The sequence below is a fragment of the Balaenoptera ricei genome, chromosome 14 (assembly GCF_028023285.1).
Source record: "Balaenoptera ricei isolate mBalRic1 chromosome 14, mBalRic1.hap2, whole genome shotgun sequence".
Lineage (NCBI taxonomy): Eukaryota > Metazoa > Chordata > Mammalia > Artiodactyla > Balaenopteridae > Balaenoptera > Balaenoptera ricei.
In genome coordinates this window covers 8,952,281-8,973,000 of record NC_082652.1, presented here as the reverse complement: position 1 = coordinate 8,973,000, position 20,720 = coordinate 8,952,281, and the positions used below count along the sequence as shown (strand labels likewise).

At 37.6% G+C, this 20,720-nt stretch overlaps 1 protein-coding gene across 1 annotated transcript in view; it reads right to left on the bottom strand.

The window, feature by feature from the left end:
• The window catches only part of RAD9B (RAD9 checkpoint clamp component B), a 32,170-nt gene that overhangs the window by 4,102 nt on the left and 7,348 nt on the right, over positions 1 to 20,720 (bottom strand). Inside the window, exons 5-10 of the mRNA XM_059894094.1 lie at positions 10,466 to 10,565; positions 7,374 to 7,480; positions 6,021 to 6,127; positions 5,871 to 5,935; positions 5,189 to 5,311; positions 3,777 to 4,014 (exon numbers count right to left, since the gene is read on the bottom strand). Coding sequence (XP_059750077.1) covers positions 3,777 to 4,014; positions 5,189 to 5,311; positions 5,871 to 5,935; positions 6,021 to 6,127; positions 7,374 to 7,480; positions 10,466 to 10,565 — 740 coding nt within the window. The remainder of the gene's footprint in view (positions 1 to 3,776; positions 4,015 to 5,188; positions 5,312 to 5,870; positions 5,936 to 6,020; positions 6,128 to 7,373; positions 7,481 to 10,465; positions 10,566 to 20,720) is intronic.

The following is a 20,720-nucleotide window of genomic DNA, read 5'->3' as shown; positions in this document are numbered from 1 at the left end:
AAAGTTTATGAATGGCCATACAACTTGGAATTAGTCCAAGTCCTATACAAATTGGGTAAGAAGATAAATTATTATAAAAATTTAAAAATAATATTCATATTCTCTTAAAAATAGAACTACCATACAATCCAGCAATTCCACTCCTGGGTATTTTTCAGAAAAAAAACAAAAACGCTAACTCAAAAAGATATCTGCACCCCTGTGTTCATTGCAGCATAATTTATAATAGCCAAGATATAGAAGCAACCTAAGTGTCCACCGATAGAGGAATGGATAAAGAAGATGTGGTGTGTGTACACAGTGGAATATCACTCAGCCACAAAAAAGAATAAAATCTTTGCCATTTGCAACAACATCAATGGACCTAGAAGGTATTATGTTCAGTGAAATAAGTCAGAGAAAGACAAATACAGTGTGATTTCACTTATATACGGAATCTAAAAAGCAGAACAAATGAACAAACGTAACAAAGCAGAAACAGACTCATAGATACAAAGAACAAACAGGTGGTTGCCAGAGGGGAGGGGTGTGGGGGGATGAGTGAAATAGGTGAGGGAGATTAAGAGGTACAAACTTCCAGTTATAAAATAAATGAGTCATCGGGATGAAATGTACAGCATGGGGAATACAGTCAACAATATTATAATAACTTTGTATGGTGACTTTGGTCTTTGAAAACTGCACTAAATTTGCTATTGACTTATTATGATCATTTTGTAATGTATAGAAATATCAAATCATTATGTTCTGTACCTAGAACTAACATAGTGTTGTAGGTCAATAATACTTCAATAAAAAATATGATAATAATATAGATATTTCCCCCATTTTGGTGCCCCTGAGAGCTGTGTATAACTTATTGAAAATCCACAATGGAAAAAAATATTGGTCATTTGAATATTAGAATATAGTAATACTCCTCTACAATAGTTTAATTTTGAAAATCCCCTTTCCCAAAGTAGAATACTACCATATTATTTATTTGTTTAAATAAGGTGAATTAAAATTGATTTCATTTTGGAATTTTGTGATACTACTTGAGGGATTTAAAAAACTTTCTTAGGCTGTCCCAAACCGGGGCTGAAGGTTTGCCAACCACTGGCTATGCACTAGGAATACAGAGATGAGTAAGACTCAGGCCTGCCCTTGATGAGCTCACAATCTACCTAGTGGAGTAACAAGCATATTTATTAAATTATTACGTGACATTAATAATGAATAAAACAAACAAAATGATTTGATTAGAATGAGAAGACTTCAAAAAGAGACGTATCACTTGAGCTGGGCTTTGAAGGGTGGGTAGGGGTTTGAACAGTGAAAAAAGGAATACTATCACCCCAGACTGTAGGAGCAATAGTATGAACAAAAGTAGAACACAAAAGCATTTGCTGAATGTTTCCACTAAGATCAGGAACTAAGCAAGCATGCCCACTCTCTCCGCTGTTAATGTTGTACTAGAGATTATGTGCTAATACAACTGAACAAAAGAGTCAGTTGGAGAGATTAAAGAAGAAATGAAACTATCTCTATATAAAAATGACATATAGCGTGTCTGGAAACCCTGAGAGAATCAATGATAAAACTAATGGAAACAATAAAATAATTCAGAAGGGTAATAGGATATAAAATTAACACCAAAAAAACAGTAGCCTTCATATACTCAAACAATAGGCAGTCAGAAAACATAATGGTAGAGGAAACTATTCACAATAGCAATATAAAAGGTTAATTACTTAGGAATAAACTTAAATGTGTAAATGTATATGAGAAACATTTTAAGACACTCCTGAGAAACACAAAAATAGACATGAACAAGTGGAAATATATTGCCTGTGTTTGGATAGAATGACTCAACATCATAAAGGTGTCACTTAACATCCCCAAGTTAACAGAAATATAAGGAAATCCCAATTAAAAAAATACCAATAGACTTTTTCTGGAGCTAGATAAGTTGATATTAAAGTTCAAGTAAAAAATACACATTCAGGAATAGCCAGGAAAAACTGACCACATCTACAAAGGGATACTAACTCTACCAGACATTAAAACATACTCTGAAGGGCTAGAACTGGACCTCAGGGGAGGAAATGAGAAGATTTTATTAAATACCCTAGGGAAAGTCCCTGAATGCCATTCCAAGGAGTTTAGGTGAAATCCTATGGGAGAAGCAGAATGATCCAAGAGACAATAAAAGCAGGAGAGTGATGTATAACAATAACTAACATTTAATGAGCACTGACCATGTGCCAGCTCCATGTATTAGCCCAATTAATTTTCACAACAATTCAATTGGGTAGCATTATTATTATTCCCATTTTACTAACAGAAAGAAAACTGAAGCAAAGATAAGTAACTTATCCAAGTTACACAGCTAATAAGTGGCAAGACAGAGATTCCAACCCAGAAACTCTAGAGCCAGTGCTCTGGAGTCCTATACCTCACTGTAAATATAAGGTCTCAAAAGAATCTTCTGGTACACTGTGGAGGAAACCAGAGTGGAGGAGAATGGAGGCATGGAGGTCAATCGGAAGGCTCACCGTAGTTCAGATAGACGATGATAATGGTCTAAATTATTTACCCATAATGTAATTTCATTTTTGCAGGAGTTAAGGCAAATAATTCCCTTTAAAAATAGAACTTTCTTTTTAGAATTTAGAATTTAAGTGACATGATAGGAAATTTGAAGAAAAGAGTGCTGTAATGGTACTCATGGAGCTTACAGCTCTAAATGTCACCTTGCCTAGTGAGGAAATTGGCAATCTTAGTGAATTTCAGGGAAGTGAAGCAGCAGGAAAATGTGTTCCTGTTGCTGCCTGTGAAAAAGTAAGCACAATATGTGTGACCAAAAAACAGGACGAGGAAAATGTTTCTGTATAATGAAAAGACAGATTTCAGTTTTCACTTTATGGCCAAGCTAGTAATTCACGAGAAGAGAAAATTGCCATAAGTGCCAGGCATATAACAGGTATTCAATAAACACTGTGGCATCAAACTGAATAATAAGTGGAGTTTACTATCCAATTTTACTACCCTAAAAGTCTTCATACAGTGAAAGTAGTGACTTTTAGTAATATTATTTCTCCTTAGAGTTATTTCTAACTCTAAGAAATTCGTATTTCCAAACCAATAATAATAACAGCAAAACAAGCTTGAATAAAACATTAATATAAACATGTAAAACAGGGACTATCATTATTTGATACTTCTAATAAATTATGTTTATCTTCAGTTCAGTGGATTTCTTAAGGTTTAACACTATAGCATTTTGTGAAGTTTATCATCCATCTAGTAAAATGTTGGTGACATAATAATGTTCTTAACTGGGACACCACTATGAAGGAATTTGTGACGTTTGTTGTGATGAAATTTACATTTGTACTACCATGAATAAAGGATTTCCCAACCAAACTTGAAAAATAAAATTAGAAGGACATGTATTTTAGAAAACAAAGTATATGACTTTAGCATATTATTTGTATTCAAAGATAAGTATGCTATAAGAAATCATAATTTATTCTTTAAAACAAGTGACTCAAATTTCTATTTGAATATACTTTGTTAGAATTACTCAATGAGCAATTTAACTATTTTGTATTGACATTCTGTAAATCAGCCTTTTCTCCATGTCAGACTGGTTTCACCTCTCCCCTATCAAAAAATAATAAAATTAATTTCCCAGATATTGGGGGTGGGCTGAGGCAGGGAGATTGCAAAGGGAGACGGATGATGAGAATTCTTGACTGAGATGCAGTTGTGTCTCAGTGCTTTTCTTTTACCTTCCTGAGGTATGAAGATCCTGGCACTTCCTCCGTGTCACTGACACTGCTTTCTGGTACTTCACTAATGTCTCCGTTTGCTCTTTCCGTTAAAGGGCTGCCACAGTTTTCCAATGAAGAGATGTTCGTGCAAGTCTCAGAATAAAGCCTTTTGGGTACTGCTTTTCTCGAGATATACTCTGCATCCTTGCTGGTTACATTTTTACCAGCCTCTGAATTTGAATCTATCAGCTCTGACCTGAGGTATTAATAGAGATTAAATGAATGAACTGTTTACTTTGAAAGATATATTTTTATATAACTAATGGATCAATATGGGATGACAATAACACTGGTTTAGGGAATACACTGAAATAACATTGAACTAATTGTTGAAAGTTAAGATTTACATACACGATTATTTAGAAATTCTCTTGACAGATTCAAATTTTTCAGTAAAGCAACCCAATGTGTATGAGACAATCTTGTGACACTGTAATAGGGCGAAGTTAGCAAAAAGTCAAATAAATTACAATATATCTGTATGATAAAATTGTACAGAGTCATTAAAAATCATGTTTCCAAGTTATTATCAGCAATACTGGAAAATGTTCACAATATAATATTTTGTGGGAAAAAACAGAATACAAAACTACATATGCTATATGACCCAATCTTGTTTTAAAATGCAACTGTATGCAAAATTAAAAGTCTGAAAGAAAACACAGTGTGCCAAACATTAACAGTGGCTATCACTAGATGGTAAAATTGTTGGTGTTTTTTAATTTATTCTTTGTACTTTCCTGCATTTTCCAAATTTCCCATAGTAAGTTTATGTTACTTTTACAGTGAAGCACCTTCCACCAAAAAAAGAGTTATTAAGAGACAAAAGGGGGAGCTCCCTGGTGGTCCAGTGGTTAGGATCCGGTGCTTTCACAGCCGTGGCCCAGGTTCAATCCCTGGTTGGGGAACTGAGATCCCTCAAGCCGCGCAGCGCAGCCAAAATTAAAAAAAAAAAAGAGAGAGAGAGAGAGACAAAAGGGGAAAAAAGAAAGAAAAGCAATGGCTGTTTCTCTCTCTAAGAAAGAGAGTTCTGGGTAGTGAATACAAACTTTCCTGTGAACCTTAACACTATATCACTCCTAAAAAACAACTACCGAAAATGGAAATGAGTTTTAGGTAACGACAAAGATAAACCAGGCAGTCCTGTTAAGTTGTGATCATAAGAGAAAAAGCAAATATCTAGTGAAAGATGGGTGATATTTCTCTGTTACAGTTAGGTCTTCCTGGAGCTTTCCTGATTCAGTTAAAATTTCTGATCTTCTAATGTTTTCATCCTCAATTGTTTCCTAAATGAATGCCATTGAATTATTTCAGAATAAGACTGCAATGGCTTTATCCCAACCAATAAAGACGTTAAAACATGGCCTTACCTTTTTCGTTTTTGTGAAAGATACAGTGATTGTGGAGAAGACTCTCTACTTGGCTCATCAGCTAATGTAGCCAAAATAAAGTTGGCTTCCAATAACATATCGTCAATACTTAAAGCCATGGGTCTAAAAAAGGCAAAGTCAGAGCAAACATCACACTCATCACACTCACACTCATTTTCTGATGGACATTGGGAAAACATTAAAAAATGATTCTTAATTTTGGAGTAAAAAGAAACAGTAAAAGTCTTGTCTTTTCACAAATTGAGACAGTCCTAAGAACTAAAAGGGTCCTTAGAAATCATCACATCCAATTTCATAAAACACATTCATCCTAGCCCAATCTCTCTGAAATTTTAGTTCTGAAATATCATATAAAGTACCATAGTTTCATAGAGATTTAACTTGTTTAAGCCATGTATAATTTTCTAATTCGGCAATTTATTCAGTATGTCAAGTTTATAAATGTTTTTACTCTTCAGAATAATATATCTTTCTAAATCAAGTTACCAATAAAAAGAACTCTAGGTTATGACATCTTTCAAAATTTTAGTTTGATAAGTGTTGCTAGTAAAGTTAAGGAATTCCTGAGGTGTGAATTAATTTCAAAGTGAACCAAAGGGTTTTATTATTAATGTATAACAAAAGAAAAAGAAACAAACTCAGAAATTTCCCAAGGACCTACTTCCCAGGAAAATCAAAATGAATGGCTATAGGAGCATGTGTAGCTTCTGAAAATGTCAGCATTCCCTGAAAGGAAAAAAAGGGGAAAAATGTGAAATCTTTATTAAAATTTGCCATTGATAATTCTATTTGGACACAAATTTTGGCTTACCTTCAGTTCTTTGAAGCAAAATGTTATTTCAGTGTCGACTCCAATTTGGAAGAAGTCAAACTCATCTGGCCCAACAAACATCTCACTGTATACAGAATTGGTCAAATCTGCTCAATGTTATAGGAAAGTAAAGAATAAAATTAGTTCCAGAGGTATTTGTTAAATTTTGATAAGAAAATGTAAGCATAAGTGATAAGTTAAAAATAGCCACAAGGGCTTCCCTGGTGGCGCAGTGGTTGAGAATCTGCCTGCCAATGCAGGGCACACGGGTTCGAGCCCTGGTCTGGGAAGATCCCACATGCCGCGGAGCAAGTAGGCCCGTGAGCCACAATTACTGAGCCTGCGCGTCTGGAGCCTGTGCTCCGCAACAAGAGAGGCCGCGACAGTGAGAGGCCCGCGCACCGCGATGAAGAGTGGCCCCCACTCGCCACAACTAGAGAAAGCCCTCGCACAGAAACGAAGACCCAACACAGCAAAAATAAATAAATAAATAAAATTAAGAAGTGTTGTAAGAAAGGTTTAATTAAAACAAGAAAAAAAAATTCTGATTCCTAGGCAACATTCTAGACCAATTAAAAATAATAATAATAATAATATTTCATTCATTAAGAAATATTCACATTTTCTGCCCTATATATTTGCCATCTGGAATATCTTACATTTCTAACTTAAAGTTACTTTTCCTTTTTATGTGGTCAAAGATCATCTCAACTGGATTGCTGACCTCTTAATTTTTCTTTATGCTAAATACAAAGGATGAGAAATAGACCTTAAAATTTTAACTGAAAAAATATTTTTCTCAGTAACCATTCTAATTTTATTTTTTTAATAAATTTATTTATTTGTTTATTTATTTATTTTTGGCTGCGTTGGGTCTTCATTGCTGCGTGTGGGCTTTCTCTAGTTGCGGCGAGCAGGGGCTGCTCTTCCTCACGGTGCACAGGTTTCTCATTGCAGTGGCTTCTCTTTGTTGCAGAGCACAGGCTCTAGGCACGCGGGCTTCAGTAGTTGTGGCTCGTGGGTTAGTTCCTCTGCGGCACGTGGGCTCTTCCCGGACCAGGGCTCGAACCCATGTCCCCTGTATTGGCAGGTGGGTTCTGAACCACTGTGCAACCAGGGAAGTCCCATTCTCCTAATTTTAAAACAATCTGAATTTCAAAGCCAAGTATTTTAATTACTGATTGTGACAAATTTCTCAGGTCTCTTAAAAATTTTAATGATCTTTCTACATTTTACTGCCTTTTAGACAAGAAAAAGTATTATGTCACTAATATTTGCTGTATAACCGTACAGTAATCAGGAAAGCCAGGAAGTAATATTCCATCAAAGCACAGTGACAGATATAATCCTTACCCATTGATTCCTCATTAGAACTCTTAATGCAAACGTTCAGTGGAGTAACAGCAAGAGTAACTTCCTCTTGACTCGATGTAAAAAGAACAATTGCCTCAGCAAGCACTCTATAAAATGTAAGGAACAGTAGTACATTATTTGAAGAACAAACAGAAAGAAATTATCATATTAAATGGGACTCATCTTTAACCTGGAAACAAATAGGTTAATTGTCCTGGATTTAGAAAAATCTACCCAAAAGACCTATCTTCATTCTTCTATATGAGCTGCTATATTTTTAGTATATCTTAAAATTACAATATTAGGAATCCCCTGGCAGTCCAGTGGTTAGGACCCGGCGCTTTCACTGCTGGGGGCTGGGATCAATTCTTGGTCGGGGAACTAAGATCCTGAAAGCCGCTTGGCTGCGGCCAAAAAAAAAGAAAGAATTACAACATCATTTGAAGGCCAAGAGAATAGCAAAATATATTCTAAGTAAAACATGTGAAAACTGCAGAATAAACCAAACACTAGAATAAAATATCTTTAATTCTATGCTTTCACATACCCAATACATTTTTTAACAAAAATGACCTGGGATCATACTCCTAAGGGAGATACTAGAAAATGGAGATGTTCAAACAGAACTGGGGTGAACTATGCTGGAGACGCAGTCGAGGGGTAGAGGTTTACAAGCAGTCTGCTGCCTGTATTCTCTTTCCCTTTGTCACTTGTCCTAGATTATTAACTATTTCTTTCAAGGTTGTCCTGACATCCCAAATGCCCTTTCATCCTGGGCTCCCTTTTTTAAAACACCTTTATTGAGATATAATTCACGTTCTACACAATTCACAGATTTAAAATTGTTTGATTTGCATTTCCCTAACAACAAATGGTGTTGATCATCTTTTCATGTGCTTGTTGGCCACTTGCATACGTTCTTTGGAAAAATGTCCATTCAAATCCTTTGCCCATTTTTTAGTTAGGTTATTTATTATCTTTTTATTATTGCATTAAAAGTTCTGGCCTATTTTTTGTTTGTTTTGTTTTGTTCTTCATTGCTGCGCACAGGCTTTCTCTAGTTGCGGTGAGCCGGGGCTACTCTTTGTTGTGGTGCGCGGGCTTCTCATTGTGGTGGCTTCTCTTGTTGTGAAGCACGGGCTCTAGGCACGTGGGCTTCAGTAGCTGTGGCACGTGAGCTCAGTAGTTGTGGCTCACGGGCTCTAGAACGCAGGCTCAGTAGCTGTGGCACAGGGGCTTAGCTGCCCCACAGCATGTGGGATCTTCCCGGACCAGGGCTTAAACCCGTGTCCCCTGAATTGGCAGGCGGATTCTTAACCGCTGCGCCACCAGGGAAGCCCTGGCCTATTTTTTAAATTGAGGTGAGGTCAGATAAAAATGAGATTCTTAGAATTTCTGTAATGTTAGTGTTAACCTGCCACTAGACATTAGATTAGCAGAGTTTCTCGATGCCAAAATGTCAGGAACACCTACCAAATTAATCTGGAAACTTTTCCAGTGTTAAGGGAGAGGTGTTGTACAAGATACTAAACAACCTGATACCAAAAATGACAACATGAATGTGCAATTCAAAAAGGAAGAAAAATACAAATTGCTAATAAATATATGAAAAGATGCTCAAACTCCCTAGTAATAAACACCAAAAAAATGACTTTTTTTTAATATATATATTAAAAAAAAGACTATGTCTTCCATAATAGGAGTTTCCTTCTCTCTTTCCCTCTCTCTCTCTCCCTCTGGTTACCAGGTGCCATGTTGTGAGGACAATCGGCCAGCCTGCATGGTGAGGAACTGAGGCCTACCAGCAACCACATGGGTGAGCTTAGAAGCTGACTTTCTGAGGCCTCCCACAGCCATGTCAGTGAGCTTGGGAGTGAATTTCTCCAAGTTCAGCCTTCAGATGAGACCACAGCCCTGGCTGACGGCTTGACTTCAACCTCATGAGAAACCTTGAGCCAAAAGCACCCAGCTAAGCCACACTTATTATTTTGAAGTAATAAACAACTGGGTTTTTTTAAAGCTTTAAGTTATGGGGAAATTTGCTTCACAGAAATAGGTAACTAATACACTATCTTATGCACTACTAGCAGCAGTGTTTGTGATGGCAAAAAGTCGGAAACAACCAACTTTTTCACTAATAGGGTAATGGGTAACTAAATTATGGTTCACTCATACAATTAAAAATTATGCAATCATTAAAAAGAATAAAATTGATTTAACTAAACTGACATAGACACTAAAAAAGGAAGTTGCCAAACAGTAAGGATAGTAGGACATTTTCTTTTAAAAAACTATGTATGTGTCTAGTAGGTGATATAAATTTGAGAGAGAAGGAGAAAAAGAGAGAAAGAAAGATATCCATAGCTATAGGGAAAAAGAAAGTTATAGAAAGACTGGCTATAAATAGAAGATGATATAGAAGGATATACACCACATTGTTAATAGATGTTAAACCCCTGCCAAGTGGGATATATGCGGCAAGTAGAGGAGAAAGACTTCCATTTTTCATCTCTGCACTCTTCTATAAATTTTAGATGTATTGCAAGGAGCATGTATTTCTTTTGTAATTTAAAAAACAATAAGGATAAAATATCTTTTGGCTTACAAAGTAATTAATGTTTAAGCTACAGCTTAACTGAAAAATTGAGTACCTTTCACTGACAAATATGTCCCACTCATTCTCTAGAAAAAACAAACAAACAAACACTTAGGGATAAAATCAGTTCATGTAAAAAGTATTAAAATTTCCTCATGCTGTGTGTGTTAAGACTCAGATAGAAGGCACCATATAAATGCAAAGTATTATTAGATAATATATTTTTCTCTTAATACCACTTGATGTAGAAAGCCACTGATGGGATACTTCTAGAACATTTTGGCCACTAAATTATTATTTCTACCATTAGGCAGTTATTATCTACTTTTATGTTTCTCAAGGTTTCCTCTTGATCCTGTAAGGTGATTTCTACAAGTCCAGTCAGTGTTAGCTTAAAAAAATGTTAACTGATTTAAAAGCTCTAGGCTATTAATTCTTCACTCTGTGACCATAATCTATTCAGAAAAATAAAAATAAACAACAGAGAACTCATTACCTTGGCTGAATCACTAGCGTGTTAGAACACATATTCTTTTCAAAAATAACTTGCAAAGGCTGACTTTCTTGAAAACACACATTATGAATCCTTTTAATACCTTAAAAAAATAAAGCAACCAGTTAATAATTTTAAGTGCAAAATTAAGAGATTTTTAAGTCTTTAAGTTTCAGAGCCAGATTAAAATAATAAAATTAAAGTAATATTTAATATCTGACAGGTGCACAAAGCTCACAAGAAGCACTATCCCTTAATGAATGTGTTTATCGCTCCCTAGTGGACACCATGTAACATGTCACACCCTCCAACCAATTAGGCAGTAGAGTTCCCACATTCTTTTGAAATACAGGTAATTTCTTAAATTGTGTGTAAAATAGTAATTGCCCAAAACAGATCATACATCTATGATTCTTTTTCAGTATTTTTCATCCAAACTGATATTTTTGGATGGGAACTTTAAAAGTAAAACCTGAGCATCCAGTCTGTGAATTCTTTCCCTCTGAGAGGAGAAGAGGACTGTGGAGCAATTATGGCTACGGCCCAATGTACCAGCAACTGCAGGATATGTTGTACATACATTACCTCTGATCCTCACACTATGCCTATGGGATAGGTACTTGATCTCAGAAGAGGAAACTATAGCTCTAGCTCTGTTAAATGACTTCAAGGCTATGCTGTTTTAACAAGTATAGCTAGAATTTGAATCTAAGTTTGTTTTATCTCTTTTTTTTTCTGAATCTGAGTTTGAATATGGAGCCCGTGTAATAAAATCCAGGTGGGCTATAACTTTCGACAGCATAATAATGTTACAATGAGAATCAAAAGGATTCACCATAAACAACATTTCTCAACTTATTTTTTAACTGAATTAATAACAACAGCAATATTTATTATTTTCATAAATATTTACTGAGCACTTACTGTGTACAAGGCTGATCAGTTGTTCTTTTTTTTGTTTTGTTGTGGTTTTTTTTTTTTTTGACCATGCAGTGAGGCATGTGTGACCTTCCTGACCAGGGATCGAACCTGTGCCCCCTGCATTCGGAGCGCGGAGTCTTAACCACTGGACTGCCAAGGAAGTCCCTGACCACTTAGTTTTTTGGTTTTTGTTTTTTTTAATTAATTAATTAATTTTTTGGCTGTGTTGGGTCTTTGTTGCTGCGTGCAGTCTTTCTCTAGTTGCGGCGAGTAGGGGCTACTCTTCGTTGTGGTGCGCGGGCTTCTCATTGCGGTGGCTTCTCTTGTTGAATTGGAGCATGGGCTCTAGGCGTGCAGGCTTCAGTAGTTGTGGCACGCGGGCTCAGTAGTTGTGGCTCATGGACTTCGTTGCTCCTCGGCATGTGGGATCTTCCCGGACCAGGGCTCTAACCTGTGTCCCCTGCATTGGCAGGCGGATTCTTAACCACTGCGCCACCAAGGCATTCCTGATCAGTTAGTTTTTAATGGATTAAAAACCACAAATTTTAATCAGAAATTTAGTGGCCCAAAATAACAAACGTTTGTTATTTCTAACAATTCAGCTGAGTGGCTCCTCTGGTTTGGGTTGGCTTAGCTGTGGCTGGATCATTTTGAATGGCCTCACATTCATATCTTGGGCCTCACAGTTGGGACAACAGAGACAGCCGGGATGGCTGGGGCCTCTCACCACATGGTCTCCAATCTTCCAGGAGTCTGTGCTGGGCTGTGCTTATTCTCATGCTGATGGAAATGTTCTTAGTTTAACAGTGGAAGCTGACAGGCTTCTTGAGGCCTAGGCTTGGAACTCACACAACATCACTTCTAGTGCATTCTATTGATATCAAAGCAACTCCAAGGCCAGCTGAGATTCAAAGTAGGGAAACACACAGGGACGAATTTTGGAGCTGTGGACTAGCAAAGAACAACTCAGACAAAAATTTCTGACCTCACAGAGCTTACATTCTAGCGAAGGGAGGCCAACAATAAGAAAATCAAAAGTAGTACTTCCCTGGTGGTCCAGTTGTTAAGACTCCGTGCTTCCACTGCAGAGGGCACAGGTTTGCTCCCTGGTCGGGGAACTAAAATCCTGCATGCCGTGCGGTGTGGCCAAAAAAAGAAAAAGTAAAATAATTGGTCTGTCACATAGTGATAAGTAGCACAAGAAAAAAGGAAAGCTGAAAGGGGGCTGGGGAGTGCCGGTGGTGGTGGGCAGCAATTTCAAATAAGGAGGTCAAGGAAGACCTCATGGAAAAGATGCCATTTGAGCAAGACTGAAGGAGGTTTTTGAAAGAGCAAGCCATGTGCTATCTGGAGAAGGAGATTGCTAGGCAGAGAGAACAGGGGCCCAGCCTGGGACTCCCGGATCATGTGGGGCCTTACTGGCCATTGTAAGATCTTCGGCTTTTACCTTGGGTAAAATGGTGAGCTTTTTGAGAATTTTAAGCACTGGAGTGACATAATCTGACCTATTTTAAAGGGATTACTGTGGCTGCTATTTTGGGAAGACAAAAAGCTCAAAAGTTGGCATATCTTACCTATTTTAAAAAATATTTTCAAGTTACTTTTAGATGGATAGGTAATAGAAGGTAATAGATGTACATGGTATAAAATTCAAAAGATACCAAAGAATAGACAGTGAAAATAAGTCACCCTCCACCTCTGACTCCTGCCACCCCAGTACCCTCCTCAGAGGTAACTACGGTTACCAGTTTCTTAGGTATTCTTTAGAAATAGCCCATGCATATACAAGCACAATCATATCTCTATAACAAATACCTGACTTGGGTGAAAGTTCTATTGGCATTGCCGAGGATGTCCAAGCTGAGAAATGCCTTATTTCTTTGTTATCCCTGGTGCTTTCATTCCTGCTACTTGCCTCCTTCCCCTTTTTCCTTAACACACTAAACACTTTCAGTCTATACCTTTGACCACACTGCTCCCTCATCATAGAATGCCTTCCCATTTCTGACTATTAGAAATTTAGCCCAGGACCAGATGGCTTCACAGGCAAATTCTATCAAACATTTAGAGAAGAGCTAACACCTATCCTTCTCAAACTCTTCCAAAATATAGCAGAGGGAGGAACACTCCCAAACTCATTCTACGAGGCCACCATCACCCTGATACCAAAACCAGACAAAGGTGTCACAAGGAAAGAAAACTACAGGCCAATATCACTGATGAACATAGACACAAAAATCCTCAACAAAATACTAGCAAACAGAATCCAACAGCACATTAAAAGGATCATACACCATGATCAAGTGGGGTTTATCCCAGGAATGCAAGGATTCTTCAATATATGCAAATAAATCAATGTGATACACCATATTAACAAATTGAAGGAGAAAAACCATATGATCATCTCAATAGATGCAGAAAAAGCTTTCGACAAAATTCAACACCCATTTATGATAAAAACCCTCCAGAAAGTAGGCATAGAAGGAACTTACCTCAACATAATAAAGGCCATATATGACAAACCCACAGCCAACATCGTTCTCAGTGGTGAAAAACGGAAACCATTTCCACTAAGATCAGGAACAAGACAAGGTTGCCCACTCTCACCACTATCATTCAACATAGTTTTGGAAGTTTTAGCCACAGCAATCGGAGAAGAAAAAGAAATAAAAGGAATCCAAATCAGAAAAGAAGAAGTAAAGCTGTCACTGTTTGCAGATGACATGATACTATAGAGAGAGAATCCTAAAGATGCTACCAGAAAACTACTAGAGCTAATCAATGAATTTGGTAAAGCAGCAGGATACAAAATTAATGCACAGAAATCTCTTGCATTCCTATACACTAATGATGAAAAACCTGAAAGAGAAATTAAGGAAACACTCCCATTTACCATTGCAACAAAAAGAATAAAATACCTAGGAATAAACCTACCTAAGGAGACAAAAGACCTGTATGCAGAAAACTATAAGACACTGATGAGGGGGCTTCCCTGGTGGTGCAGTGGTTGAGAATCTGCCTGCCAATGCAGGGGACATGGGTTCGAGCCCTGGTCTGCGAAGATCCCACATGCCGCGGAGCGACTAGGCCCGTGAGCCACAACTACTGAGCCTGCGTGTCTGGAGCTTGTGCTCCGCAACAAGAGAGGCTGCAACAGTGAGAGGCCCACGCACCATGATGAAGAGTGGCCCCCGCTCGCCGCAACTAGAGAAAGCCCTCACACAGAAACGAAGACCCAACACAGCCATAAATAAATAAATAAATAAATAAATAAATAAAAGAAAAAAAAAAGACACTGATGAAAGAAATTACAGATGATACAAACAGATGGAGAGATATACCATGTTCTTGGATTGGAAGAATCAACATTGTAGAGATGACTATACTACCCAAAGCAATCTACAGATTCAATGCAATCCCTATCAAATTACCAATGGCATTTTTCACAGAACTAGAACAAAAAATTTCACAATTTGTATGGAAACACAAAAGACCCCGAATAGCCAAGCAATCTTAAGAAATAAAAACAGAGCTAGAGGAATCAGGCTCCTTGACTTCAGACTATACTACAAAGCTATAGTAATCAAGACAGTATGGTACTGGCACAAAAACAGAAATATAGATCAGTGGAACAGGATAGAAAGCCCAGAGATAAACCCATGCACATATGGTCACCTTATTTTTGATTTGGAGGCAAACATATACAATAGAGAAAAGACAGCCTCTTCAATAAGTGGTGCTGGGAAAACTGGACAGCTACATGTAAAAGAATGAAATTAGAACGCTCCCTAACACCATATACAAAAATAAACTCAAAATGGATTAAAGACTTAAATGTAAGGCCAGACACTATAAAACTCTTAGAGGAAAACATAGGCAGAACACTCTATGACATAAATCACAGCAAGATCCTTTTTGACCCACCTCCTAGAGAAATGGAAATAAAAACAAAAATAAACAAATGGGACCTAATGAAACTTAAAAGCTTTTGCATAGCAAAGGAAACCATAAACAAGACGAAATGACAACCCTCAGAATGGGCGAAAATATTTGCAAATGAAGAAAATATTTGCAAACGACAAAGGATTAATCTCCAAAATTTACAAGCAGCTCATGCAGCTCAATATCAAAAAAACAAACAACCCAATCCAAAAATGGGCAGAAGACCTAAATAGACATTTCTCCAAAGAAGATATACAGATAGCCAACAAACATGTGAAAGAATGCTCAACATCACTAATCATTAGAGAAATGCAAATCAAAACTACAATGAGGTATCACCTCACACTGGTCAGAATGGCCATCATCAAAAAATCTACAAACAATAAATGCTGGAGAGGGTGTGGAGTAAAGGGAACCCTCTTGCACTGTTGGTGGGAATGTAAATAGATACAGCCACTATGGAGAACAGTATGGAGGTTCCTTAAAAAACTAAAACTAGAACAACCATATGACCCAGCAATCCCACTACTGGGCATAAACCCTGAAAAAACCATAATTCAAAAAGAATTATGTACCACAGTGTTCATTGCAGCACTCTTTACAATAGCCAGGACATGGGACCAACCTAAATGTCCATCTACAGATGAATGGATAAAGAAGATGTGGCACATATATACAATGGCATATTACTCAGTCATAAAAAGAAACGAAATTGACTTATTTGTAGTGAGGTGGATGGACCTAGAGTCTGTCATACAGAGTGAAGTAAGTTAGAGAAAAACAAATACCGTATGCTAACACATATACATGGAATCTAAAAAAAATGGTTATGAAGAACCTAGGGGCAGGACAGGAATAAAGACGTAGATGTAGATAATGGACTTGAGGACACAGGGAGGGGGAAGGGTAAGCTGGGATGAAGTGAGAGAATGGCATGGACTTATATATACTACCAATTATAAAATAGATAGCTACTGGGAAGCAGCCGCATAGCACAGAGAGATCATCTCGGTGCTTTGTTACCACCTAGAGGGGTGGGATAGGGAGGGGGGAGGGAGACGCAAGAGGGAGGAGATATGGGGATATATGTATACGTACAGCTGATCCACTTTGTTATAAAGTAGAAACTAACACACAATTGTAAAGCAGTTATACTCCAATAAAGATGTTTAAAAAAAAAAAAATGAAAAGAAATTTACCAACATGTGATGCTACCACCCAGATAGCCCTTCCTCTTCACCTTTCTCTCCTTTGAATCTCTTGCCCCAGGTACATCCCTTGTGCTCTTTTTAAAGCAACTTGGCTTGGTGTACCTCTTCATTGTGGTTTTTCTAGTCTTCCAGTTTAATAATAATTTTCCTTGATAGAATGCAAACAGGATAAAAATTTAGAAGTCCTGTTTCCTCTGTGTCATTTATTGATTTTATCTAGTGCTGCACAAAGTACTGGACTATAAGAGACAAGGAATTTTCACCAGAATTTCTTCCTTCATTGAGAAAGTCTCACTATTGAAACAAAAACAAAACAGCGGAACTAAAGAGAATGCCTAGTAATGTGGTTGACTTAAATTCTGACACAAGCTCCTTATCTTCTCACAGACCAGTAACAGACAATTTGAGGTCCAGCAGCCAGTCCATGGACCGCTTGAGGAGCACTGCCTTATACCATCAGCTGCCAGCCATGGCATATATGATGCTATGATAGAATTCTGCTTGCTGTTTCATAGCTCAATTTGCAACTTCCCTCAGTGGCTCCAGAGAACTCTTTCAAACGTAAAGAGGTACAGCTAAGGAACAAGCATTATTTTGGAGATGTTCCATTTGTGGGGTTTGGAATTTCAGAGGTTAATGATACTTATAAGTTGGCAAATGTTTCCCAATCCCTTTAAGTTCACTGTTATGCAAGTTTAAAGTCATTAGCGTATCTGTAGAATGCCCTTTTACAAAACCTTAAAACCGTGAAGTGGAAATTCTGCCCTCTTGACACCATGTCATTAATATACATGTATGAATCAGGGTTTTATTTTCACTCAATAGCCAGTGCACCCCTCGTATGGAAGCCCCTCTCTGTCGGAGATCTGTCTTCTTGAGCAGGACAGAACTTATTAGCAGGTGCTTTGGATCAGAGCATGTTCTTCAGGGACAATTCACTGACTCATTTTTAGCCACTCTGGGGCCAGTGCCAATGAAAATACAGAGAATTGATAGAATTATTATTAGGCAGGTAAATATTTCATATGAACCTTGGTTCTTGATGACATAAATCATCTTTTTTTTTTTCTATTAGCAGATGCTAAATAACCTAAGAAATCACCGTTCTGGAAACCATTTATGGTTCGATTGAGAGAAGTTAGTCTTTTTTAGCAGCTCATGCTTTTGCAATTGTTTTCTATCAATGAAGAGAGCCAAATTTACTTCACTGTCTTTAATTTCTTCCCCAGTTCCAAATATGTATTTCTGGCAGTTTATTGGATATCTCTGCCCAGGTGATTTTTCTCAACTAAATTTGAACAATGTTTCTCCACCAGATTATAAAAATAAAATTGCAAACAATTTCCTGGGCTGGGTACATACAGTTTTGGAAAGTATAACTATTTACCCCATTTACTGGGTATCAGCATCTATCCCCTACTTCCCCCTTCCTTCCTGAGCCATCCTCCCCTGTTACGTAGCAGCCATGAGGTTTGGGTGGGACTGACTTCACTTCCAGTATCACTTGTGGGCCCTCATTGGTATAAATCAATTGATGTAATCTTATCCCCCTTGCAATTGAATTTGGTCCAGATATGGCAATAAGCCAAGGCCATTAGAGAATGGAATTCCCCTGGCTCCCCAGGATTAATTTAGGTTGGTCCAATCAGAGCAAAGTCAAGCACTTTTGTTCAGTGCATGTATGAAGTATGGCTCTCACTTCCCCAGATGTGAAAGAGTAAGCATGTAGCCCCAGCTGCTGCTGCTGCTAGAAGTCACCTCATTATTAAAAGTTTATAAGAGGAGGGAGATGCCAAGAGGGAGGAGATATGGGGATATATGTATATGCATGGTTGATCCACTTTGTCATACAGCAAAACTAACACACCACTGTAAAGCAATTATACTCCAATAAAGATATTAAAAAAAAAAGTTTATAAGAGAAGCTCGCCTTAGTATAACTCACATGGAGGCAAGCAGACCTGAGAGAATTTTAAAAAGAAGAAGGAGAAGCAGCTGCTGCAGCCTGGATCGAAACACGCCTATGACCTAATTTTGAACTTTTAGTTTACATGAGCCAATATTCCTCCTTATTGTTTAAGTCAGTTTGAGTTGGATTTTCTGGGTGGTTTTTTTTTCCCGTTATTTGTAACTTAGAGCAGGGGTCCCCATCCCCCACCCCCACCACCCGGGCCGCACAGCAGGAGGTGAGTGGCAGCTGAGCCCCATTGCTACCCATCGCTGGCATTACCACCTGAACCATCCCAATCCCCCCACCCCCGTCCGTGGAAAAATTGTCTTCCACGAAACCGGCCCCTGGTGCCAAAAAGGTTGGGGACCGCTGACTTATAGCATTCTAACTCATACAACTTCCCTACAAAAGCTATTAAAAATCAACCAATCACAAATATGTATTGGACATTAATCAAGCCACTTGAGACATACTTAAGAAGCTGAAAAGTTGGTTTTTTAAAATCTAGCTGGGGACTTCCCTGGTGGTCCAGTAGTTAGGACTCCATGCTTTCACTGCCGAGGACCCAGGTTCAATCCCTGGTCGGGGAACTAAGATCCTGAAAGCCGCGCGGTGCAGCCAAAAAAAATTTTTTTTAATAAAAAATTAAAAAATAAAATCTAGCTGGAAATAAGGGATGAGGATAATCGTAATAACATCAGTCACTGACTATTCAGTACTGCCTCTGTGTCAGGTACCACACTAAGTGCTTTACACATGTGATCTCACTTCATCCTCACAACAACCCCAGAATCTGAGGGTAGGTAAGATTATCCCCATTCTAGAGAAAAGAAAATGAAGGTTCAGAGAGCTTATGTACTGTCACAAAGGTAATAAGAATTATAGAAGAATCCACATCCAAATCTGTGTGATGTCAGAGCTTGCGGTGCTTTTTTTGTGTGTGTGTGTGCTTTTTTTTTTTAATTTTTACTGAAATACAGTTGATTTACAATGTGTTAGTTTCAGGTGTACAGCAAAGTGATTCAGTTATACATATATATATATATTATTCTTTTTTAGATTCTTTTCTGTTATAGCTTATTACAAGATATTGAGTATAGTTCCCTGTGCTACACAGTAGGTCCTTGTTGGTTATCTATTTTATATACAGTAGTGTGTATATTTTAATCCCAAACTCCTAATTTATCCCTCCCCCCACCCTTCCTGGGCTTTTAATCATGCTCTTTACATGATTCTGCTATGACATGAACTGAAGCTCAAAGAAGGAAAAAATAATGTTAAAAATTGATATTTTGCAGAGGAAAAATTAAGGAATATAATATGAGTAAGAGCTGAAATAAAAATATTAAGATAAATGTAAGACAAAATTAAGAAATATAAGATAAATCGTAACACTAATATAACCTTCCAGAAGACCATTCCACTATAAAAAGATTTGGACCAATACCACAAGTACAAGATTTTTTAAAACATACACTCCTAACTGGTAACTTCAAATAAAATAGCAGCAATCATTATAAATATTACTAGCGCTAACTCTTAGAAAATATGCCAGGTATTTCTTTAAACACTTTAGAACTATAACTTCCTATAACTCATTGAAGCTTCACAAAAACCCTAGGAGGCTGGTACTACCATTGTCCCCATTTTACATATAGGGAAACTGAGGCACAAAGATGTAAAATAATTCGTCCAATGTCTCAGCAAGGAAGAAGCAGAGCAGGATTCCACCCCAGACCTTGTTGACCTCCAGAGTCCATGCACTTTATCACCATGCTATACATATTTAACCATGTAAAATCCTATATGACTACAACATTTGAATATCTACCATGCAAGGCTAGGAGGCAGGAAATCTCTTGGTGTAGCAGAGAGAATGAATGAAGGTTTTGGCTCCTACTATTGTGGGGCTGGACTCAAATCCAGGCTCTGTGACTTACTAGTTCTGTGCCCTTGGGCCAGTTACCATGCTTCTTTCAGCCCCAGATAAAATACTATTTACCTCCTGGAGCATTTTTAATACAGGTAGGCATTATTCTTTTCTGTTCGTTCCAAGGAACACTGTTACCAAGGCAATCTTACAGAATATCATCAAGCAGCTAGTTAATTTTAGAATAATCAATTGTTAGAATTCAGATGGACATTTAAAAAATTGGTCTGTGTGCAGGCAAAGCTTGTGCCACTGACAAGCCAAAAAAGGAAATAATTAATACCAATAAACTCACAGTACTTC